Source organism: Chrysemys picta, chromosome 2 (genome assembly GCF_011386835.1).
Source record: "Chrysemys picta bellii isolate R12L10 chromosome 2, ASM1138683v2, whole genome shotgun sequence".
In the NCBI taxonomy this organism is placed as follows: Eukaryota; Metazoa; Chordata; order Testudines; family Emydidae; genus Chrysemys; species Chrysemys picta.
Genome location: NC_088792.1, coordinates 13,930,309 through 13,957,346, shown reverse-complemented (window position 1 = coordinate 13,957,346; position 27,038 = coordinate 13,930,309). Strand labels below are relative to the sequence as shown.

At 38.1% G+C, this 27,038-nt stretch overlaps 1 protein-coding gene across 12 annotated transcripts in view; it reads right to left on the bottom strand.

The window, feature by feature from the left end:
- The window catches only part of CTDSPL (CTD small phosphatase like), a 117,856-nt gene extending 91,075 nt beyond the window's left edge, over positions 1–26,781 (bottom strand). For all 12 annotated transcript variants that reach the window (XR_010598197.1, XR_010598198.1, XR_010598199.1 and 9 more), the window contains exon 1: positions 26,543–26,781. Coding sequence is in view for 8 of the 12 variants with exons in the window: in XM_005297122.5 (XP_005297179.1) it covers positions 26,543–26,618 (76 nt within the window). In the remaining 4 variants the exon portion in view is untranslated. The remainder of the gene's footprint in view (positions 1–26,542) is intronic.
- Positions 26,782–27,038: the final 257 nt, after the last annotated feature.

Here is a 27,038-nt window from a genome sequence, read left to right as displayed (position 1 = left end):
AAAGAAAAAGTCTACTGACTTGCCTCAAAGATCCGAGTTTCCTCTCTATTTGTGGAGAAAATCACTAACAGCCATATTCCTCATTCTTCTAGGAGATGAATTAAAAAATCCCTATTTGTGTAAGAAATTGACACACAGTTGCAATTCAAGGTCATTTTTAACAACATAAAACTTTAGGGCAAAAAATCAGAACCTAATGTTCCCTATAAACTGCACGGCCAAACCTCAATCTTATATATGCGGCCCAGGTAAGAAACTGTGCCACTCATCTCCTCTGTGCAGCCCCAGCAGGTATATGAGGTGCTGTTTAAACACCTGCTGTATCCTGCTCACCGACCACCTTTCATGACAGGGCGCATGCAGGGGGAGTGGGAATGCTGCTGGTTTCGGGGACACGCTCAGCCCAATCAGGAGGTGGCGGCAGCCCTGGGACACTCCCTACACACCACTCAAGCCTACACATACACACATCCATCCACTCACCCCTAGCCCCTGAACACCCACAGCTTGTAGGGAAGAGAGTGAAAACCCCCTCTGTATACATCCCTCCTACCCCCCACAACTCCCCTCACCCATTTTGTCCTGGGCAAGCATAAACTTGCGAGTGTAGTGCTCAGTGGAGTCTGTAACCTGTTCAGTACAAAGAAAAATTAAAGGGAACATTGCTGGAACCACAAAAATTCTCAAAATGTGTACACTTGTAAGCTGAAAAAAAGCAGTCTTTTATATGTATTGGTATTTGCTGGTATCAGCCCAACACATACCCCAAGCAAATTACTCTTTCCAGGAGCAAAAAGTCTGCACTGAGCAGTCGTTCGTCATAGCCACTGGCAGGTCAAGGAGCATAAATATGTGGACTACATCCTGACACACATTCCATGCCAAAATGCCTCTCTGCAAACTCTTGAAGAACTTGAAGAGCAGCTAATCATTCAATTTTGAAGTAATCTAGAGTAGAACACTTCTACACTATGAACCTGTTGCTAGATGGGTTTATGCAGTGCCTGTCAGAATTTGGCCCAATGTCTGGCCCACCCCAATCATTGGCCTGGGAAGACATTAACCACTTTCGCTGATGATCAAAGCACACAAGGAACTGGGAGAATTATAATTAGAAGATCTGCATGATCTACTCCGAGTAGCATCTCATTTTGGATCCTCAAGTGGGTAGAGGTGGATTTAATGAGGGAGCCTGAGAAGATACCACTATTTTCTCCCAATTCCAATTTGATCCCTGGTTTAAATTGTGTCCACAGCAGAGCCACGTATATACTAGGAAACAGATTAGACGTGCTCAGCCAACTCACATCACATACTTTAACGTTCTTTCAAAAGGACTCTCTCTACTTAACATTTTAAAGGAGATTTACACCAAGCACTTCTCAATGATTCATCAACAGGAATTTTAATCATCATTTTTGCCACAACAAAACTATTACTGACAATGGTTTTCCAGCAAAGAGCTCCCCCTGAATCAGCACTGAAAACTAAGTAGCAGCGTTAACTGGATAAAAAAAGTCTTCATTACCATATCAGAAAGCATGCTTTCTGATTAGATTTAGCTTACTGGTGTGGCAGACACACTCCTAGATGCTAATTTGCTGAGCTTGCCTACTAAAACATTTTTTTTTTTTTTTTAAAAAGATAACCAACACAACCACCCGATTTGGATAAGTAATTTTAATTATACATGGGTGACCAAGCATAATATATTGCAGAAGTGCACTAAAAATTCCTTAGTAAATCAAAAAATCCTCCCTACAAACATTTTGCAACAACTAAACATTGCTGATGTATGGAGTACCATAGATGTTTTATAAAAATGCTTTGAAGAAAGACGAGAGAGAGAGAGACAGACAGACAGAGAGAGAGAGACAGAGACAGAGTGAGTGTGTGTGTGTGTGTGTGTGTGTATATATTGGTCTGCCAACTGGTAGCTATGTGTGGTGCTAGTTAAATGGCTATTTCACCTTTGAAGAAACAGCTTCTCCTTAGCTTGTGTACACCAGCCGTAAAGATAATGATAATCATAATCAAATTTGGATTTTTTCCTAAAAGACATACTCTACGAATTATTTTGGGGAGTTCTATGCTCTGTGTTACACAGAAAGTCAGACTAGATGATCACAATGGTTCCTTCTGGCCTTGGAATCTATTAATAGTTATAACACTACATGCTGCTATAAAAACTACCCACTGCAATCACTTGTCACCAACCTTTAGATTATATAGGTATGGTATCATATTACAAATATTAAAAATATGTTAATCTAATACCAACCACAGAATCATAACAAAGAACTAATTTTGTAAGGAAAATATATGTAGAAATATGCCACTGATTCCATACTAGGGTTGACTCCTACACAACGCAGGAAACTTATAAGCAGCACAATATCCTAACTCTTGGATAAGGTGAGTCTTTTGTAACTGGCTGTAGTAATGCAGTTTAACCAGAGCAAGGCAGAGCATTGTCTTCTTAAGAATTAATTAGTATTGCAGTAATAAAATGAAGGACACTGCAATAGAGGACTGTAAATTTAGGTCCAAAAGAATAAAAGTTTTATCAGCACTTTGTCAGGAAGGTAAGTTATCTACATGTCTTTATATATGTTTGAATAAATACTTTTGACTATTGTCTTAAACAGGTAAGGAAATCTTTAAAAAAGACCACATCTGTAATATCTGGAAACTTCTACTTTAAAGATTACTATTGAAACACTGAGTATAAGGTAAATAAAAATTTAGGGGGTCTGTATTCTTGTGAGGTTTTTGGTTTAGGAGTTGATAGACTTGTAAGAAAAGGTGTACAACAGCAAAGATACTGACTCTGCTGTCACAACTTTAACACCTTTAAAGCATTATCTCTTATACCAACAGTAATGCTTAAAATCCATATCCATAACAAGATTTTATTTGAACAATTGTTTCTGCAACCTGTGGATGACAATTTGCAACTAACGGATTGAGGTAGGAGAAAACATTTACCTTTAAGCTCCTAATCTTCACTACCATTCAGTTATGATGATATTGCTAATTAACTTTTTTGGGTGAGGAAAGTAGGTAGAAGGGAAGCACAATGTCAATAACACAGTAATTATTATGTCAATGACAAAATATCCCCATGCTGTTAGTCCAAGAAATAAAATTAAAGTCATTGCTGAAAGATGTTGCTCCTTGCCTTTTTGGGAGCACATGACTCTTTGACAATGTAAAACGGGGTGACTAAAAAGAAAAATGATAAAGAGAATGTGGGGTTAAAGAAAGCCTTACATTAAAATACCCCAAATGACCTTAGTCCTGAGATATTATACCAGGAGTCTTTTTAAAATTACCTACCATAAAAAGTACATGTAGAAAACAAGGCAAAAGGACAAACGCCAAGCCCACATAAATACAGTTTTATATTGTGATACTGTCAGATCTCTCATACTAAGTAAGGCTGGGTCACAACCTATACATGGATGGAAGACCTTAAAAAACACATCTAGATAATGCACAAAGTGGTATGACAGCAATTCATTAATCTGAATCACAGCTGAACCAATGCTTCATCATGGTGTTAGAGGGTCACTGTGCTATTGTCTTTTGGAGAAGTTCAAACAGAGGTCATCATGAATCCAAGGGAATTTTTTCAAGGGCAGTGGTATTAACTCTGACATCCTGGCCAATTTTAACTATCTCATCTAATTACAACCTATTTAAATTCTGTAGTTTCAACAGGATGTTTTTTCCTTCCACATCTTAAACTACAAGAATGAGGGGGGTTTGATAGCTACTTTCAACTACCTGAAAGAGGGTTCCAAAGAGGATGGATCTAGACTGTTCTCAGTAGTACCAGATGACAGAACAAGGAGTAATGGTCTCAAGTTGCAGTGTGGGAGGTTTAGGTTGTATATTAAGAAAAACTTTTTCACTAGGAGGGTGGTGAAGCACTGGAATGGGTTACCTAGGGAGGTGGTGGAATCTCCTTCCTTAGAGGTTTTTAAGGTCAGGCTTCACAAAGCCCTTGCTGGAATGATTTAGTTGGGGATTGGTCCTGCTTTGAGTTGGGGATTGGACTAGATGACCTCCTGAGGTCCCTTCCAACCCTGCTATTCTATGATACTGTGAAAAACTGCTGTCAAAAAAGCTACTATATTTCACTCCAGAGAGAACTGTGTTTCAATGGTGAAAGCAGCAATTTTCAGGTAATGCTTACATTTCAACTTGTGCACTCTAGAATCTTTTAAGATGGACAATGATATAAACACAGATTAGGTTTTAACTGATAGTGGTCCCATGTGTGAAGAAAAGGACAGACACTGCATTTTCAGGGCTAAATTTGTCAACCAGCACTGAAAAGGAATATATTAACACAGACTATAAAGCAGCAAAAGAAGGACACAGATGCCCAGTTAGTGTCCCTATGTACATCACCTTTAATGGATGGATTTGGGACAATGCATGACTATTTTCATTTATATTTTTCTTTTTTATAAAATACAACCTGAACTCCAACTATAGATATTAAGCGACACCAGCTATGCTGTAATGCTGCTTCCTGTCATGTAATAAGTGATAAAATGTTCAAAATCCACATACTGTAGCTCTTAAGCAAATGACAAGTCAATGACTGTTCTCTTTAACAACCCTATTATTTAAGTTCACTTCCTCCAGCCTTTCCTGAGGGACCATGTTTTCATACTGCCTGGGCTAATACCATAGCAATAGCAATCTCGTAAGTTCATGCTTCTGCATCTGTCCTTGTCTTGTCTTCACCCTTACCATTTATTTATTTTTTCTAGCTGTTTTCTGAATAAGTCATTAGGAGAAAACTAAATCTATAAGAACCTAATGACAAACTTGATCAGAACACCAACCTTACATTGTCTCAAGAGCTAGAATGTCAAATTCCACTAACAAAACAACACTGAAAAACAGAAGAGGGGCAATATTTTCAGAAGAGATTTACATGCTTAGGCTCCAATTTCACTGACTTTGGTTCTTAAGTCTCTGTTGAAAATAATACCTAGGTACTTTTGAAAATTTTACCTGAGCTCTGCATACACCTTAACACCCACATACATCTAACAAGCCAAATTTGGCCTCCATTAAACCACTGAGGAAATCCAAGTGAACATATACGTTCAAAGCTCTAACAAAATCCCTTTCCTTCACACTGCACTATGTCTATAGCTACCGATTTTTAAAGGCAGTTTAGGAAACAAATATGACCTTGTGTTGAAAAAACAAAAATAAATGTACAGATTAATGCACACACGTTTTTTTTGTTTGTTTGTTTTTAAAGAAAAACGTTCAAGTGAACTGTCAACTAGGACCAATTTTTCATAATTGTTTTAAGAAGATTCATTACACTCAAATCTTAATATAGTTACTATAAAGCAGAAAGACATAGCCAAACAATATCCAAAATATTAGTTAAAATGCAACTATGTAAATATGTTCAGCAAATTTTACATACCTATACTTATTTATATGAGAACACATACTATATTAAGGCCACCAACACACTGTTAATTTTGTAAATACTAGCAGATCATTTTAAAGTGTTGAAATACCTTAAGAGGTTAAAGAAAAGCAACTTTTAACAAAAATTCCTACATCTGAAATTTAATTCATTATTAAAGCAGAGCAAAAAAAATTTTTTTAATATTCATTTGACACCATCTTCTGTACTGTCATTCTCCCTTTTATGTTTCTTTACACAGCATCAGAGGAGAGAAACTTTTTTATTTTAAAACTAGGACAGTGTGGTTGCCAAACCACAAAAACCGGCAAGTGGATTCAGGGGCAGGTGTAGCACGTGACAATTTTTTTTTAAATTGACTAGATTTTCAAGTTTAAGGGAGTTTTTCCTCCAAATTTTTAGTTTAGTTATTTTACTAGTCTTTTTTAATTTTGTGCTTACCATTACAGTATCAGCAAGTCTCCTTTTTCCAGGCCCTTGATATTCAGACACTGCAGCCACTTCAATCACCTTCAGGGTACACCATCAACCACAGAGTACCATACCAAGCAGTAACCAATGGTTAATCAGGGGACATGTCTTCGTCACAGAGAAAAGGGGAAGGGTACATTAACTTTAGAAATTTGCTAAACGCTCTCTATTTTCTAAGCTAGCTGCAGACCTCATCCTTCATTTATCTTGTACTGTATCGATTTGACAGTAGGCAAAGATGTATCAAAGTATTACAGTATATAAGATATGTTTATTTAATCATACACAAGTGTTAGCACATGGTTGTATTTATGGTTAGGTTTTCATCCTGCAGTCATCTATTTTACTTACAGTACTCTGAAGTACACTTTGAAATGGTAGACAGTGAAATTTTAGTAAGCTGTACATTCCACTGTGTAGTAGCAAGTGCCTATACTGTATTAAATATTATCTTGAGCTTACTTTTTAAGGGTTTAGTGCCTGTATATAAGCTTAACTAGCAGTTATCAAATCATGCATACTAGCAAAAAGAGAGCCAATATTCCAAAACATGACAACATGAACAGTTACTTCAGTCCTTAATCTTATTAAGGAAGGTTTCATAGCAATATAAAGCCAACGTTGTGTAAACAATGTTTGTAGTTGTCCTTGCTATTAAACCTGGAAGTGGCCTTCAAAGAAAAAAATAAATGGGTTGAACCTTTCTCACTTCTTTATGAAGCAGGCTTGAAAAGCTTTTTTAAAAGAATGGACATTCAGATCTCACCTGCATAGAAATTCTCTAACTTTATCTATGCTAGGAATTTCTCTCCTAAAACGTATAATATTGCTACCACAGGTTAAGCTCCATCAGTTAGCAACAGTGGGAACTCTAACATAGAAGGGCATCAGCATTTTAATCACAGTATCATCCAGACTACCTCCTTTGAGCAGGGTTACATGACACTATATCAAAGTTTCTGACAGCAGCTGGTGGCCTATCTACACTAGAGATCTTAGTGTTGCTGTCATCAGTGCAGCCAAAATGATGTTAGCAAATGAGAAGACAGGACCTAAGCAGCTGAAGTTGAAAGTCAAGAACAATCGCTTAAGATGTATACAAACATACACATTAAGGACTTGTCTTCACTACTGGGGAGATTGACGCTGCTGCAATCGATGCAGCCAGTGTTGATTTAGTGGGTCTAGTGAAGACCTGCTAAATCGACAGCAAAGTGCTCTCCGGTCGACTCCAGTACTCCAGCTCCCCAAGAAGAGTAAGGTAAGTCGACCGGAGAGCGTCTCCCGGCAACGCAGACCAGTGAAGACACCAGGGTAAGTCGATCTAAGCTATGTCAACTAGTGAAGACAAGCCCTAAATATATACCAACAGTAGTTAAATACCAATTTTACAGGGAATGTTACAGCTATTCTCTTTCCCACAGGTAAAGTAATTCACAGCTTCAAAGTGTAACAATTAGGATGAAAGGAGAGGTTTCTCTTACATTTGTGTTACCTTTAACTATAAGGCTTAGTCTAATATGGCAAATATCCTTTCAGTTACTAACTGTATCCCATTAAAGATTTTTAATTGTTTTGTAGGCAAGCAGTAAAACAGCACATCATATACAAGGTAATTATATAGCAGTGTACAAGTGCGTGCTAGGTGTCTTACAAATAATGACACGTGCAGTCAGAGAGAAAGACAAATAAAGAAAAGGTGCAATCAAAGAGAGTAAACGAACAAGTGGGATGCTGGAGGTTGAAAGATAGGTTTCTTGCTAACCATTGGTCCAGCAACCTTGGGAGTCCTAGGGTATGACTGCACTGCAGTTAAAAACCCATGTCTGGCCTGTGCCAGATGACTCAGGCTCCTGGGGCTTAGAGTAAGGGGCTGTTTAACTGCAGTGTGGACGTTCGGGCTCAGGCACAAGCCCACACTTTAGAACCCTGCAAGAGCTTGGGCTGCAGCCAGATCTCAAATGTCTATTCCACAATTAAACAGCCCCTTAGCCCAAGCCAGTTGACACGGGTCAGCTGTGGATGTTTAATTGCACTGTAGATATATTCTTAGTGTACACAGGTTACCAGTATTTTAAATACAGTGTCATCTAATCCTGCTCAGAGCAATGTCAACACAGTGCTTAAAACAGCAGCAGCCCACTGGCACTTGGGCCCCCAATACTGCTTAACCTGTTTGAGATGAACCAGTGCCAACAACTTTGGGACATTTTTGTCAAATTTCCCCCACTCTAGACACTTTTGAACTCAGTGGCTTTATATTCTCAAGCTGCAATTCAGCATGGCTAAATAGAAAAGTTACATGTATGATCTACAGAATCCATGGGAAAGAAATCTTTACTGATGACAGAATTTTAAAGGTGGTACTTTGTAAAGACAGAAGACTCTGGAGAGCTAAGATTATTTTACTAGTCAAAACAGTTTTAAGTGCTTCAGTGTCACTTTTTGTCTTGTAGCCTTTTGCGTACTTTTGGCAAAATAGCTTTTTACGCCATTCAAAAGAGTCTTTCCATAGTTCAGTATGAAAATGTAATGGGCCACATATTCAAGAACTATAGGTAATGAAATGCTGGATTCTTTGGCTGATGAGATTAACAAGTAAATAGATGAAAATATGCTCATCTCTACAGTTGTTGGCAATGACTGCAGATGAAAGAAATACAGAGTAAAATTTTCATTGGCACTCATTTGACACAGACTATTGTTCCAAATATTCATTATGGTCCTGTCCACACATGTTAGCACTGACATTTTTTAATACGTTTCTACTTGTTGCTACCATCAATTCAGTTCCAGCAGTGAGAACTCTAGAATGCACAAAGGACCAGAATCTACCAGGTTTTTAAGCACCATGTCATTTAAAGCAGGGAGTGATGACAGTACTTAAAATGCTAGCACAAGGGTGGGCAAACTACAGCCCGCAGGCCGCATCCGGCCCTCCAGATGCTTTAATCTGGCCCTCGAGTTCCCACCAGGGAGCGGGGTTTGCCCTGCTCCAGAGCTCCAGCCGGGGAGTGGGGTCTGAGGCTTGCCCCGCTCCACGAGGCTCCTGGAAGCAGCAGCATGTCCCTGCTCCGGCTACTACGTGTAGGGGCAGCCAGGGGGCTCTGCACGCTGCCCCCACCCCATGTGCCTCCCCCGCCCCATATGCTGCCCCCGCAGCTCCCATTGGCCAGGAACCGCAGCCCATGGGAGCTGCAGGGGCGGCGCGCAGAGCTGCCTGGCCGCACCTCCACATAGGAGCTGGATGGGGGACATGCCGCTGCTTCTGGGATAAGTGCTTGAGATAAGTGCCGCCCAGAGCATGCACCCCTGACCCCCTCCCGTGCTCCAACCCCCTGCCCTAGCCCTGATCCCCCTCCTGCCCTCAAACCCCTACACCTTCCTGCACCCTCAACCCCAGCCCTATTCCAGAGACCGCACCCCAAGCTGGAGCCCTCACCCACTCCCACACCCCAACCCCCAATTTTGTGAGCATTCATGGCCTGCCATACAATTTCCATACCGAGATGTGGCCCTTGGGCCAACAAGTTTGCCCAACCCTGTGCTAGTGGCTGCCCTGAGCCTTGTCCCTTTTGCTATTCCCATGAAGATGCACTCGTGGTAGCAACTATGGGAATTTTTGGACAAAATAATCCTATTGTAGATATCTCCCTTACAGTATAGCTGGCTCTAAACTTGGTTAGTATCACCACAGGGCTAAAACACTGTCAGCAACTCTGGAGGCTATGTTCTGTCACTTCCAGACCACAGCTGACAACCTGCAACTTTTTCAGCACATTTTTTGCAGTGTGGACAGACTTCCTAACCATATTTGTAAAACTCTTTGTGCATTAGGACATTCCAAAATATACTGCCCATGGCTGATGCCACTTTGTGCATATACTGTAGGCATGCTATCCTCCACTGAAACACTACAGGATAGCTGGCCATGCTTTCTCAAGATGCACTGATACAAAAGTGGTTACGCTACCATGGTTAGTGCTGATGCATATACATAGTTATGATGGTGGGGGGGAAGTACCGTACAAACAAGCTAACCCTTTTACTTGCAACCAGTTAAGCTGACTGTATTTAACCTCTTGGAAGTGATACAGAAGAAAGTGTTACTGGACATTTGTCAAAGTTAAATCCCACTATAAAGTTGCTTAGCAATGCCTCCAGGTTAGTTCTTATGAGCACTCATGCTTATGATGCATTTCTTATTTGTAAAAATATCAAACTCTGACAAGTATTTTCTGTTTTAAATATTCTCCCGAATAATAATAAACTGAAAGATTCTCAGGATTTACTGGGTGAGCCATCCCAAACTAAAGTTTATGGCATGCATTGGGTGGCAACATATAATGCAGTGCATGCCATATTTAAAACTCTGATCTAATTATTGTTTTTACTATGAAGCCTGTCACCAAAGATAGTGGTTTGAAGAGAAGTTGTCCAGACAGATTTTGTAAAGACAACCTACATGCTTATGGATTTCTTGCCACCTATTATAGAGCTGTGCCTTGTTTTTCAAAATGCAGGCTCTGAACACTGCAAGTACAATATAGTTATCAGCAGGTCATTTTGCCAGGCCTAGAAAAAAGTTTAATTGGCAATTATCTTAGAGTAGGAGGCTTTCAAACGTATGAAATAAATGTTAGGTTGCCTTACATGATGAAATGGAAACAAGCTGCTTTTCTAAGGCACCCACTCTACATTGAAAGAGAAATATGGAATCCATAAAGTGGTTTTAACTAGCTATTTAACTGATCATTTAAAATGTAGGATCCCAGAGAATGACACTGAAGTTCTGTATGCATGTGTACACAGAATGAGAGATTACCAAACTAGGAAAACTCATTACAGGGGCTAATAAATTAGTTTCAAAAAGGAAAGTTTGGCAGATTTAAGTTTGCCTGCCATACTCATGCTGCCTCAGTTTACGAGCATAAGAACAGCCACATTGGGTCAGATCAGTGGTCCATCTAGTCCAGTGGTTCCCCAACTGGGGTTCACGAAATGTTACAGGGGGTTCTCGGTAAAAAAACTCCCTAATGGCGGACAGAGCTGTCCCTAGGGACCCCGGATAGCATGGGGCCAGCAGTCTGGAGCCCCTGGACTTCCAAGAGCTAAGCAGATCAAAGCAAGCATATCAATCACACTGAGGAGATTTAAACTTCAAGACTCCTTATAAGAAATGGAAAGGGAGGTGGATATCTTTTGCTGTTTTTAAAATTAAATAGGCAGCTAGTGTTGTTTTTAAAATTATTAGGAAGAACAAGTTTAAGCTTTGTTATTACGTGCGTTGTTTGCCTGGACTGCTCAAGACCTGAATGCTTGTGTAGGAGGAACTCTTTGAATTGGCTTCTTAAATACCTTCCTGCTGTTTCACATCTGATACTCCTTGATGAAACATAGTAACCTTGCCTTATAACAGGCTTATTCAAAATGATACGAGCTATGAAAGTGAGATCTTGGCAGAGTGTAGCAGTTTTCATAATGTAATAAAAATACTGTCATGATAAATAATTAATAATAAATAATGTGTAATAAGCATATCATAAAAACAAATAGTGTATTTCCAAGATCACTGCTTTTATAATTTATAGTCAGGTAAAGGAGAAAATCCCTGGAAATATTCGTTTTTAGGAGGGGGTTTACGAGACTTGACATTTTCGTGAAAGGGGTTCACAGGTAGTTAAAGTTTGGGAACCACTGATCTACTCCAATATTCTGTCTTCCAACAGTGGCTAACGACAGGTGCTTCAGAGGGAATGACAAAACAGGGCAATTATCGAATGATCCATCCCCTGTTGTCCACTCCCAGCTTCTGGCAGTTAGAGGCTAGGGGCACCCAGAACCTGGTGCTGTATCCCTGATCATATTGGCTAACAGCCATTGAGGGACCTATCCTCCACAAACTTATCTAATTGTTTTTTTGAGCCCCGTTATAGTTTTGGCCTTTACAACATCCCCCAGCAATGTGTTCCACAGATTGACAGCGCTTTGTGTGAAGAAGTATTTCCTTTTATTTATTATAAACCTGCTGCCTATTAATTTCAGTGTTATATGAAGGAGTAAATAACACTTCCTTATTCATTTTTTCCATACCATTCATGATTTTACAGACCTCTATAATATTCCCCAATTTAGTCATCTCTTTTCCAAGCTGAAAAGTACCAGTCTTTTTAATCTCTCCTCATATGGAAGCTGTTCCATACCCTTCATCGTTTTTGTTGCCCTTCTCTGTACCTTTTCCAATTCCAATATATCTTTTTTGAGATGGGGTCACCAGAACTGCACACAGTATTCAGGGTGTGCACGTAGGATGGATTTATATAGTGGCGTTATTTTTTACTATTGTTTCAACTAATTTGCCTGGTACTGACGTTAGACTTACTGGTCTGTAATTGCCGGGATCACCTCTAGAGCCCTTTTTAAATATTGACGTTACATTAGCTATCTTCCAGTCATTGGGTACAGAAGCTGATTTAAAGGACAGGTTACAAACCATAGTTAATAGTTCCACAGTTTCACATTTGAATTCTTTCAGAACTCTTGGGTGAATGCCATCTAGTCCCAATGACTTGTTACTGTTAAGTTTATCAATTAATTCCAAAACCTCCTCTAATGACACTTTAATTTGTGACAATTCCTCAGATTTGTCACCTACAAGGGACGGCTCAGGTTTGGGAATCTCCCTAACATCCTCAGCCGTGAAGACTGAAGTAAAGAATTCATTTAGTTTCTCTGCAATGACTTTATCATCTTTAAGTGCTCCTTTTGTATCTTGATCGTCCAGGGGGCCCACTGGTTGTTTAGCACGCTTCCTGCTTCTAGTGTACTTAAAAAACGTTTAGTTATTACCTTTTGAGTTTTTGGCTAGCTGTTCTTCAAATTCCTTGTTGGCTTTTCTTATTACATTTTTATACTTAATTTGGCAGTGTTTATGCTTCTTTCTATGTACCTTACTAGGATTTGACTTTCATTTTTTAAAAGATGCTTTTTTATCTTTCACTGCTTCTTTTACATGGTTGTTAAACCACGGTGGCTCTTTTTTAGTTCTTTTACTGTGTTTTTTAATTTGGGGTGTACATTGAAGTTGGGCCTCTATTATGGTGTCTTTGAAAAGTATCCATGCAGCTTGCAGGGATTTCACTCTAGTCACTGTACCTTTTAATTTCTGTTTAACCAACCTCCTCATTTTTGCATAGTTCCCCTTTCTGAAATTAAATGCCACAGTGGTGGGCTGTTGAGGTATTCTTAGTGGCATGACTCTGCCATGTCATTTGCCATAGTAAAAGAACCAGGATAGAAAATATGACTTCTGTTAAAGTAAATGGTGAAGAATTTTCACAAGCATGAATCCATGGAATGCATTAAGTGCACATAGAGTCTGTGGACACACAGAGCAGACTTGCATTTGCATATCAGGATATCTGCACACTTACAATGGGTATGCAGAAATGCATGAGCATTTGGGATCCTATTTTTCCAACCAGTTAAAATACTGTGGAATAGTAAATGTGGCGGATAAACAAATAGTGAAGGACATAGTTTCAGTTTTTGAAAAAATCCTTTTTGAGGATGAGTGATGAGGACCATCATGGATTTTAAAGCTGTCCACAAGATAGGAAATGGTTATGGCCAATTTTTCTAGTGGAGAGAGGTTAATAGTATGGTGTCCCAAGTATTAGTACTGTGTCCAGTGGTGGTCAGAAGGGGCTTGGCTCTGGAAGGTACTCAGCATTTTAATTCCTGATCCTGCAGGATGCTTTGCTGGATCATGCCAACCACTTGGAGGGACGGGTGAGGTAGCAAAACTTGCTAAGAGTACAGCTACCTAAATTAAAGGGAAAGGAGGTTTGAGAGACATTTTATGGAAGCAACCAACACAACTGAGGAATTGGTCGAGGGTATCGAGGAATTGGTCGAGGGTATCGAGGAATTGGTAGATAATTCAATGTAGATAAGTATGCTGTACTGCATATTGGAAGGAACAGTTAAACTCACTCATTACACACCAGTGGTTTCTCGATTAGTTGAGGCATCTTTGTGGACAGCTCAGTGAAGAGATCTTCTTAAGGTATAGCAGCAGTCCAAAAAGCAGATAGTACATTGGATTAAATTAGGAAGTGAATAATGCAGAAAATAAGGTAATACTGTCGTAAAATCCAGTGATAGCCCATTCCTCAAACAATGTGGGAAGTTTTGGTCCTTTCATCTTAAGAAAGACAAGACATAATGGAAATAAGAGGTTTAAAAAACAACAAAATGATTAAAAGCCTAGAAAGAATTCTATTTGAGATTAAAGCCTAGGAAAGGAAAGGAGAAAAATAAGAGGAGATATCATTGAGGCACAAAATAACAATTGGTATTGAAGAGGCCAAATAGGGCCTCTTGTCAGTTTTTTCCCATAACACAACAAGGCATTTAGAATTAAAAGGCAACATGTTTGGAATAGGTAAAAGGAAGTATAGTTTTATGCAGCATACAATTAACCTGTGTAAATCAGTGCCAGAGCATAACATTACAAAACATCACTAGGTATTGTTAAAAAGAATTGATGTTTATGAATGTCTGCAGTTACACTAACTAGGATGAAATGACCAGGTTATATTAATCATACTTCAAGGAATAAATCAATGATCATCTGGAGTCAGGCAAAAATGTCTCCCTTTGGTATAGTGCACAGTTGGGTGAATTGTATCTTCCCCTGAAGCCTCTGCAATGGCCTACAGTTTTATCAGAAAAAATGTTGGTTGGATCCATTGTAATATCAGTGTTCCTAGAAGTTCAGTCTCTATGCTAAATCAGTTATAGGCCTCTGTTGAAATTGCCAGGCAGGGTATGCTGTTTGTGCTGATTATTTTTGTGATGTGGACACTGGTTTTCTGAGAACTGAACCTCAGGCTATTTGATGGAAGCTATTAATAGTCATTAGCTGAAAATGACTGTTCATTTTAGACATGGGGTAAGGAATGAAAAGTTCCGTTTCCAGTTACCAGTCTCCTGTGCCATTCATTTCACTCATGCTAATTAAATTTGTTAACCTATGTTGTAAATCCCCAGAAGGGGATTTACAAAATTTTACACAGAATCAATTGTTTTACAGTTAAGATGTAAACAACTTCCTGACATAGGTCTGAGGGTTTTTAGTTTCCATTTAAACTCAGATTTAACCTGAGTACAAGGTTGTGGGAATCCTGCATTTTCTCAGCACTTCCCAATTTCCTCCATTTTTGGAAGGTACTCTAATTTTGCATTGAATTTAAAAATGGCTAGGGAGCCTGTATAGAGGGATGTCATAAAGAGGGTGAGGGAGTGAGAAACATAGGACGAGAATGACCTGCTTAATTGTAGGTTGGAGATTATACTTGTGTGTTTTTGTTTCCAGTTAATGGTGTTAACTAAATTGACAGTTAAATGCAACCCGTCCCCTGAAATTCTAAAGCCTTGTCTTTCACTGTGAAAGTGTGACAAAAATGTAAACACCTAAGTTGGCCTATATTTAAGACAGCTTCTTTTAAAAGGACAGTAGTAATTTAAAATTTCCTACTGTTAAAAATAACTCGTCAGGTTACTAAAAGTGAAAGATTATAGAAAATGTTTTTCTGTATTTTTTTCAGGTTTTTTTGGTGCATTAGACTCACTTAGGTCTGGTCTACACTTACAAATTTTGCTGGCATAACTGTGTTGGTTAAGAATATGAAAAAAAAATCAGACCTGTAACCCACATAGCTGTGCCAGCAACAGCCCCAGCGAAGATACAATTAAGGACTTTTATTGTAAGGGGAACTTGCATAACCTACACCAGCAAAGAACTCTTTTGCTGGTATAAATTGTATTCCCATTAGAAGGGTTTACCAGTATAGTATTACCAGCAAACCCTTCATAGTGTAGACAAGGCCTTAGTGTCTAGTGGCTTTCATGGTTTCCCTTGAATTGCTATTCAGTTTTCCTGTTTTGCTTGTGTGTGTCTTTCATATGGCAACAAGATAGAGAATAAACATTAAAACAAAATAGGAAATTGTGATTGTAAAACTGCAAAAATCTAAAAAAACCTAAAAAAACCCACTTCTAACTCCCATTTAAAAAAAAAAAAAAAAGCTTGAATGTGTCACTTTGAGCATAATACTGGTGGGTATACGTGCTCGGATACCACTTGTCTACTGGGAGCTTCACCTCCTAAAGAGTCACATTAGTAGCAAAGTACTATCCATAGTTAGTATATTGAAACTGTATGATCAGAAAAGGAAAATTCAGTAGTTAAAAAATAAAAACCAACCCACTCCCACCCTTGATAATACATAGTACTTTTTTTCACTAGTCCACAAGGACCTAATGCCATTGAAACCAGTGACAAGAGATTGTGGTCAATAACTCCAAGGTTGGTGCTCCATACTTACAGGATCAAGTACAAGCAAACAGGAGGAGAAGAGACTAACAGGAAGCTGTCCTTTAGCATTTCCATTCCAAGTGTCCTTCCTGAAAATGTGTGTTAAATTTAGAAAAATAAAATCAAACAGTATCATGTTAAGGTTGCAATATGTACTGTACTAGAAGTGCAGGAAGTGCAACGCTAAAAAATGACCTGACCATTCATTTGTTTGTTTCTTAGTTAGATGTGAGTTTGGATACTTTTAGTCATGTCCTTGAATTTTTGTCATGTGTTTATTTTTTGTCAAAACTGTTTAATAGTACTTCTGATGATTTTGCTAGTTCGCTAAACTCTATTTTTTAATTTGCTTATTCAGCTAGCACTTAAACTGTGTAGTTAAACAAATTATATGTTCAGGGGAATCATGTAAGGAAATTACAACATAATGAGATCAGTTTTTTTAAAAAAATAAGTACATCTTTTTTAACAGGACAACATTAACAAGAAGATAGGCTGTAAAATGGAAATTAACTGACAAATCTCCACAAAGTATTGGAAGGAAAAAATTCTAAATAAATAGTAAATAATTACCACTCAGTACTAATGGAAAAGTTTGGATATGTAGTTTTGCATTCCAGTCCCACAAAAGAAAATAAATACACAAATTTCATAACAGAATGATAAAGGAGGATGCCATAGTATAGGGAACCATGTTCATATAATCTGATAATGTCCTAGATTAAAAGGTGTCAGGGCTGATGTATGTTTCATTTCGGAAATGTCTTGACTTGGTTCAGTGGCCTTACAATGACAGAAAATATGGGTCAAAATGTAATTAAGCTGCGTCATGGCCAAATATATTAAGGCAAAAACTTCCTAATAACCTGAGACAGATAAATACGTGAGACCACCTGAAATGTAATGGTAAAATACTGATTTTTTAAAATTTAATTTGGTCTTAAACATTTTGAACAAATAAAGAGGAAAAGTGCTTTACATCTTCTAAATATTTTACAAACAAGATATATAAAACATGCTAATTATCCAGGTATCAGTAGTATTAAACACCTACTGATTACTAGAAGACTCCTTTTTTTCTTTTCTCTCTCTTCAGGGTTGTAATAAAATAAATTATTTTTGGCATGATCTTGCCCCTAAAGTGAAATGGGAATCGGATCATTCACCATAGATGGTTCCAGTCTGTTTCTTAAAACTTATTAGGTTTTGAGAGCTAAAGTTTCTCTCATTTTGTACAACAACCTTCACAGAGGCAATCCTGGCAATTACAGGCCAGTAAGCCTAACTTCAGTACCAGGCAAATTGGTTGAAACTGTAGTGTAGAACAGAATTATCAAACACATAGATGAACACAATTTGTTGGGGAAGAGTCAACATAGCTTTTGTAAAGAGAAATCATACCTCACTAAACTATTAGAATTCTTTTAGGGGGGTCTACAAACATGTGGACAAGGATGATCCAGTGGACTTTCAGAAAGCCTTTAACAAGGTCTCTCACCACAGGCTCTTAAGCGAAGTAAGCAGTCATGAGGTAAGAGAAGGTTCTCTCATGTATAGTAACCGATAGGACGGATAGGATAGGAATAAATGGTCAATTTTCAGAATGGAGAGAGGTAAATTGTGGTGTAAATTAAGTTGTCATGGGATAAGAGAGAAAATCCTTTCATGGATTGAGAACTGGTTAAAAGACAGGGAACAAAGAGTAGGAATAAATGGTAAATTTTCAGAATGGAGAGAGGTAACTAGTGGTGTGCCCCAAGGGTTAGTCCTATGACCAATCCTATTCAACTTATTCATAAATGATCTGGAGAAAGGGGTAAACAGTGAAGTGGCAAAGTTTGCAGACGATACTAAACTGCTCAAGATAGTTAAGACCAAAGCAGATTGTGAAGAACTTCAAAAAGATCTCACAAAACTAAGTGATTGGGCAACAAAATGGCAAATGAAATTTAATGTGGATAAATGTAAAGTAATGCACATTGGAAAACAGAACCCCAACTATACATACAATATGATGGGGGCTAATTTAGCTACAACTAATCAGGAAAGAGATCTTGGAGCCATCGTGGATAGTTCTCTGAAGACATCCACGCAGTGTGCAGCCGCAGTCAAAAAAGCAAACAGGATGTTCGGAATAATTAAAAACAGGATAGAGAATAAGGCGGAGAATATCTTATTGCTCTTATATAATCCATGGTATGCCCACATCTTGAATACTGCGTACAGATGTGGTCTCCTCATCTCAAAGAAGATATACTGGGCATTAGAAAAGTTTCAGAAAAGGGCAACTAAAATGATTAGGGGTTTGGAACGGGTCCCATATGAGGAGAGATTAAAGAGGCTAGGACTTTTCAGCTTGGAAAAGAGGAGACTAAGGGAGGATATGATAGAGGTATATAAAATCGTGAGTGGTGTGGACAAAGTGTTATTTACTTGTTCCCATAATATAAGAGCTAGGGGCCACCAAATGAAATTAATAGGCAGCAAGTTTAAAACAAATAAAAGGAAGTTCTTCTTCACACAGTGCAACCTGTGGCACTCCTTGCCTGAGGAGGTTATGAAGTCTAGGTCTATAACAGGGTTTAAAAAAGAACTAGATAAATTCCTGGAGGTTAAGTCCATTAATGGCTATTAGCCAGGACGGGTAAGGAATGGTGTCCCTAGCCTGTTTGTCAGAGGGTAGAACTGGGTGGCAGGAGAGAGATCACTTGATCATTGCCTGTTAGGTTCACTCCCTCTGGGGCACCTGGCATTGGCCACTGTCGGCAGACAGGATACTGGGCTGGATGGACCCTTGGTCTGACCCAGTATGGCCATTCTTATGCTCACTGACAACTATGAGACCTTAAACTGAGATCTATCTTCTCAGCACAATAAAGATCCCATGGTACTTTTAGTAAGATTAGGTATTTACTCCTATGCCCTTGACAAAATTCTCTCCTTCCCCCTGTTGTACAGCTCCCCTCGACTGGCTGTTGGAAGTGAGGGGGACATCACAGCTTTGCCTCACACCATCATAACAAAAACACTATTTACAGTTTCACTGCTGATTAATAGCTAGGAACAGCAGTCATGAAACTGAAAGATTGCTATCAAGTTTCATTTTGCTGCTTCTGGGAACACTGAAGGAGCGGTGGGGGAGGGGACGGGGGGGGGGGGGGGGAGAAGAGAGACAATCCTCCACTGTTGAGTCACACTGCCCAGAAAGTGGAAGAGCCTCTGAAGGAGCAGCAGAAGAATGAAACTGACAAGACTAATCAGTTTCACAGGTGCTATTAATAAGCTACTGAACCACCATGAAAGTCATCTGAAACATGTTCAGTTTTACCATGCAACTACATGGGCTCAACTTTCTGGCTTATAGATGCATATTACTAAGGTTTTGTTTTGAACATTTTTTTAATATATCTGTATCTATATTTCAGAGTAGCAGCCGTGTTAGTCTGTATCCACAAAAAGAACAGGAGTACTTGGGGCACCTTAGAGACTAACAAATATATTCGAGCATAAGCTTTTGTGGGCTACAGCCCACTTCTTCGGATGCTCTAATAAATTTGTTAGTCTCTAAGGTGCCACAAGTACTCCTGTATCTATATTGTTTTTCCTGTTACGCCATCCATCTGTAGGGCTCTGTAGTGTTATGTAAGATACCGAGTTTCATTCCTGCTCCTATTGCTCGCTGAAGCCTTGGGATCTCAAGCAATCAGCAGCACCAATACTGCCATGAGCTGGAGCCATGTCAGATCTCACAGGCATAGCAAAATGGTCTGGTCAGTAGCTGGACAAGACCTCCAAGATGAAAGAATATGGAATATTCATAATGTATCTTTTGTACACCACATTAGCTGCTACTTCATTTTCTACATACCTCTTCCAGAAGTTTCAGTTTACCCTTTAAAAAATTATACATTATACATTCAGTAAATTTTGGCACAGTGGACATTTTTCACCTGAGGGTGGGTCATCCCTGTGTTATGCAGAAGGTAGACTAGATGACGATTTCTGGCCTCCAAATCGACTTATAAAGACTTTGTAATTGTTAGGAAAGTGGCGGAGGTTCTTCAGGCTTGTTTGTTTTTTAAAAACTGAGGAAACGGTCTTGCTTTAAAAGAATTATCTGACTTTTGATTCACCCTCTATGTAAAGCATTTAATTATGTGGTATACTTAAAGATGCATTTTATTGCATCTGTTCTGTAGATAAAAGACATCAGTTTCCAGTGCTGTCAATCTATTACTCTTAAGAACCCTAAAAAAAAAAAAAAAAAAACACTGCAGTAGTATGAACTGTGCTAAAATCCTAGACACTCTATTGCATCATGTAAAAGCTACTTTAAGAAAATATTGAATAAGGCCTAAGAACACAGACTAGCTGGAAATTTCACTGTAATCATTAATATTACATTATTCTATATAACTGGTACTGAAAGACACAGATTATTTAACATTCATTCTGATCTGCAAATATTTTGGATTGTCCTGTAACAAACAGATTTTAGTACCTGCAAAAACTATTGCCATGCAATGTTAAAATTGCACAGATAAAAATCTTAGGTCATCAAGAAATGTATAAGAAACTAAAACCTAAGCAACTAACATGGGAAAGAGGTTCAGACTACTTTTTGTTTGCAACTATTTAACTCTAACTCCTGGCAAATAAGTGGCCGAAAGCATTTTTGTGAATTTTTCTACAGCCCAAGCCCTCCATCTGAAAACTGAGATATCTTCCACCACTACAGTTCCCTGATACTCCAAGGATTCCTCCAGCAAAAGTGGAAAATACAAGATTTGTATTCCTGATATATCTAATGTAAAACAAGTTTATGGCTTTCTTAAAAGTATCTCAGGGTACTTTATGCGGGACAAAGCAGCAAAAAGGGCTTTTTTTTTTTTTTAAACTTGACTGTTTGAGCCTCCAGGTCAGCCGGTGCTAGGTAAGGAGAAAGTATATAGTAATGTCATTAAATGGGAACAGCTTCATCAGGTTTCACAAAAAAATCTTAGATGCCTATTGAGCAGACTCAAATGATTTTTACAGTGAACTTGCGCCCCACCCATACACCAAACAAATCACACACTCCTCAATGAGAATTTATGGCTTCATATTTCATATATTTTTATCATTCAGATTAGTGTTAGCACTAATGCGATGAGCAATTTCCATGCACACATGAATTACTTGGAAACGTATTTATGATGTTTATTAGTGTGAATCTCAGCACAGCTTAAAATGAGAAGGCTAAAATATAGTGCATGACAGATCACACTGTGTTTTATTGACTCATATTAGAAATGTGTTTCAATTTGCATTTCTGAATGCCAGATTGACAAAATATAGTCCAAACTTGCTGTTTTTTAAGGCACACATTTCTGAAAGCTTAAGTTAAATCACCACATTAAGGCAAGTCTGAATTCAAAGGGACCACCATTAAATAAAATGACAGTTTCACAGACCTCAGATATGGCTTGAGTACCAGATATTTGTATAAACTATCATTCAGATCACCCAAATAATAATCATCATCATCATCCCAGTTTGTTGAGTTTTAACTGCAACTTTAAACTAAATCTTAGGTTACCACAGGTTATTACAGTGTATCTAGAATGTAAAACTTAATGTGCTCAGGTTTCATATAACAATTCCATCACTACTGAACATTTTAGAATTTACCCTCTGTAATGAGCCACATTCCAATGCAGAGCTAGAGGGGACTTCTACATTTTCTTCTTAATGTTACTTTCTACTTCATGTTATTTAGTGTGTTTTGGTGAATATAAAAAAAATTGTTATATGGATACTTTATTTTAAAACAGTCTGTGTTCAAATGTTCATGAAGCACTAAAAATCCTATTGAAATCACAGTGATAAAGAGAAAATAAAATTCCAAATATCAGACACTTAAATCATGTTAACATTAAAATTCAAGAACACTGTACTTCAGTTCTACTCCAAATGTGAGCTTATAGGTGAAGATCATTTGAAATGCTTATTACTTCAAATAAAAAAAGACCCGAAGAAGAGCTCTGTGTAGCTCAAAAACTTGTACCTTCCACCAACAGAAGTTGGTCCAAAAAAATATATTACCTCACCTATCTTGTCTCTCATATCCTGGGCCAAACACAGCTACAATGGTACTGCAAACATATTGCCTCAAATGACAATGAACACTCTTTGTAAAAAAGGAGGGAAATGAAGCTTCTCAAGACTTTTATATTTTCATAAAGTACTAAGGGTTATACTTTATTCAAAATACGATTACTGGGTGTTCCAGGTCTGAAATTTTTCCAAAAAAGAATGGCTTTTACACATACAACAAAAGACATTCATGAAGACAACATGCAATAATTCCAAATGACTGAATGAGAGCTTTGATCATGGTCAAATTTTAGAACAAGTTAGGAAAGATGTGTCTGAACTGAGAAAATCAGCCAAACATCAAAGAGAATCTGGACAGCAATGTACTTACTAACTGGACTAGAATTTCATGCCACAGCTACATACACGTTAATTTATAACTATTTAAACAGCCTACAATCTCTGCATTGATGAAGATTAAAAAGAAATTCACAGATGCAAAATAAAGGCTATACACGTCTTTGGCCTAATTACACAATACATATCAATTAGCTTGTCTGCCTACACAATATTCAATGCTAAAATCTATCATCACTGCTCTCTTTTCAAGACATGAAGCATTTAACTAGTATATCAAGAAGTAACTGATCAGTACATAAATATAAATAATTCAGTTAAAATAAGTGTGTCTACTTTCCATCTGTAACATGAAGATCTAAATTTTGAATAAAAACGAAGATAAAATCTGTCACCCACAGGCAAGAAATTTTACTTTTCTTATTCTTATAAGTATTTCCATTTTAATTTGTTGTTGTTTTGAGTTTACAAAAGGCAGAAATGTCAAGCTCCAGAGTTTCCCGCAAAGGGGAACATTTTAGCTCACTGAAAGTCTATCAAAGAGTTTGTTGGCTTTCCTCTTAAAAATATTTTTAAATAGCCATCCAATCTTTTAAATTTGCACAAGAGATTTATAATTCCAAGCACTGATTTATTTACACTTTCAGCTAATTTTGGTATTTGCTGATGTAAGTGTAACAACTTCTGGAAAAGAAACTATTTCAGGACAAATATTAAATGAAATCATTAAAAATGTAGTTATTACAACTTTCAGTAGTTGGCCTTCATTTTGACTGTCAGAACTAAATGTAGTGCACCATCATGTGGCAGTCAGTCACTGAATAATTCATATAAAAAAGTCAACTTTTTTCATGGTTTTTATCCAATTATTAGAACTAAATATTTGTTAATTGTGCCACTGTAATACTGATAGTTAAAAAAACTTTAATGGGAAGTTCCATTACCATAGAAGCCAATTTTTTAAGGATTTTTTAATGCACTTTGGACTAGCAAGAAAATATTTTGACATTTTTAAAGCAGAATGTTTACATGAAGACAACTGCCCCCAGTGCCTATTAAGTAGGTCTTTATTTTGCTAGCCTGCATCATGGCACCTTGCAATGGTAAAATATATAGATATCAAACATTTTCAGAGTTTGAGCATAGATATTGTATACTAAATAGCTAAAAAATTACTCCTGAAAACCCTATACGACAAGGTATATCCTAGAGCACATTTTCACCGCCAAAGCCTAAAATCATACAGGAAGTGGCCAGAGTAAACTGAAGCAATAGAAACAGTGCTTTTATAATTACAGAACAATTTCAGAAGATATTATGTACTAAAAACAAATTCTGGAACTGATTGCTTCAAGAGTTAAATCAGCATATATTAAAAACATACATGTTAGAGAACCACTGTATACACATCAATTTAACACAAACAAGTTACTGAAGATTAACCCTGACGCCCTGATTTATACAGCTGCGTTGCCGCCCACTAAAAGTTCGAGTTCCCCATAGCCCGATGTATACTGCACCTTAGGTTTAGGCTCTGCTTTAGCATACACCATCTTAAAGCTTTGCTTGAACTCTAAGGAATCCCCAAGTTACAAAGAAGCCTTACCATAACCTGAAGTCACTAAAGTGAGGTATGCAAATAACCTTAAGACAACCTACAAACCCCGAAAAATAGAAAATCCTCTAACCATACCTAGATTTTAAGCATGGCCAGCATTTCCATTACAAAACCCAGCAGACAGGCAATTTACAACTCTTTACCTTAACCGACACATAGGAATGACACTTGACAAAACCTCAGAGCATATATTATTTTGTTACAAATTTTGAAACAAATTCAATCTAAAATTCACGTGGGTAAAAATGTAGAGAAGCATTTTAAATAACAAAAATCCATTAAAAATGAAGTTTTAAAGACCAGTAACCTATATTGCAAGTTATAAAACCAAGAATTACCTTTTTCTAAAGCAGTAAAAATTCCCAGGTTTAAAAAACCACTACTATGCCGGTGCACACTGGCTAATTTTCCATGATTTTTACTTTAAGATAGACTAGAATGAGTAATATATGAATATACAACATGCAAATACATACCACAGATAATATATAATCAAACAAGGACTAATGAACCTGAAGACACTTATGTTTATTGCAAATGCATATATTTACTACAAGCTGTCAAGTTGTACTCTATCAGCTATGTCTCCACTATTCTGTCTACTCTAAAATTCTCACTGCTGATAACACCAGTACACCTTCACCAGTAATAACAGCAATAATGGGAGCTCCAATATAAACAGGCCTCTGGGTGTCACTGATGTTTTAACTACTGTATCACCTAACCCTACTCCAAAGATGTCTGTGAGACTCTGTACAAAATGTCAATGACAAGTGCCTTGTATACAGCTGCACACCCCAAACCAATCACTCCTACCACCAATGGGAAATACTAGAAGTCTGCATACACAAGACCTCATAGTAAATGTGTCATTTCACAATTGGTTGCATGAGAGAAGAGTGATTGTAGCATTCCTATTCCAAAGGAGAAAATGCTCCTTTATAACAACCACCTCTAATGGCATGGATTAATTTCTTATATATCACTGTACTTTCCTACAAATAACCTTCCTGGTATGGGATGACAATCAGTGGTTGGGTGTGGAGTGTTTTGCTCTAAAACACTGTTGGAATGAAACAGGGACTGAGCCCTCTAGCTATTCAGAATTCCTTACCATTACAAGAACCTTCACACTTAGGAAAAAAAGGAAGAGTGCTGCAGGACACCCGAAAATGATGGATATTGATCACAGAGAAAGGGAATACTGAGTTATTTAATAAAAAGTAATAGTGCTGAATCTATTAACAGATGTTACTTTCATATATGCACATTTCTGTTCCTTTTGCCTTGTTTTTACCTACTGTACCAAAAAAAAAAAAACCACACCCCACACATTGATACACACAATAACTTTTAAGATCTGTAATGCTCTCAAAAAAATTCCAGGGACCCTGGACTCTGTCTGTTAAAGACTGTCTTTTATTTATCCTGTAGTGCCTACCTCTGTATCACAACAGTCACTTAGCCACCCACAGTTCAAGACCCCTGCAACATCCTGGAAGGGCAGCGAGGGTGAGGACAACTGTCAATGTCTTAACTTTTGAGCAGTGGAGGCTCCCCAGAGCAGGCTTTGTGGACCCTGTTTTGGGTCAGGGCACAATATAATCTTTATGGGATGCTGTAAGCAGCCTATGATTGTATATTTACAGATCAGTTTTGCTTGACCACTTTCAGATGCTAAGTAGCCTCTGTTTCTTTTGCAGGGTCAAGGCAGAATCCTTCAACAGGATCTGAAGATAAATTTTCTGGTTTAAATTAAGGTTGGGAGAGTCACAACCCTCTTTCCCCCTCGAACGTCTCTCTGCCCTAGAATGAGATTTCAAAATTTTCTAACAAGCCAGACAGAGATGTTTCTTCCTAGAGAGCCTCCAGGGTGACAAAAACAAGGTTACAGAAGTTACACTAAAGAACCCTCTGGAGACACAATATATTTTATTTAAATAAAATCTAGTTAATGCTAAATTAACATAATTTTATGAATTATCTAGACAAGCAGTGTCAGAGGCCATCACACAAATATTGGCTTCAACCTACACCCTATAAACAACCAAACACGCCTCCATTCCCAGTGCCTTGGAAGGATATTTATACTATCTGCGGAGTGTATGTTATTATTGCACGCATCTTTACAGCGCCCATCACTTTAGTATAATCTGAAAGGAACGCTTACCTTTATCCTGAGTGCAGGACAGTATTTCCTCCTCTTTGGGGTTAGTCACCTGGGTGATAATGGACGGGTTGTCCATGGAAACAGAGTGCGATTTCACCTGGCTATTTCCCTCCCAGAGGCAGGTTTGTGTGCGTTTGTTTTTAGGGATCGATAGGCAGATTTCTCTCCCAAAACTCCTTCAGGAACGAAGCCAGCCAGGGAAAAAAAAAAAAAAAACCACCAAAAAAAAAAAAAAAAAACGCGCGCACAGGGGACCCCTCCTATAGTGCCGCTTCCTCCTCCTCCTCCAGTAGTAATTCCCAGTGGGGGGTGGGAGGAGAAGGAGGGAAATATCACCCCCACCAAAACAAAAACACGAACAAAAAATCCCGTATCACTCCCCCCTCGAATCACCACCCCTAGAACGCCCAAAATATATCACCCCCCAAAACACCCTGCCTAGGAAACCTCTCTACCCCCTAAAGCCCTGTACCACCCAGAAATATGTACCAACCCC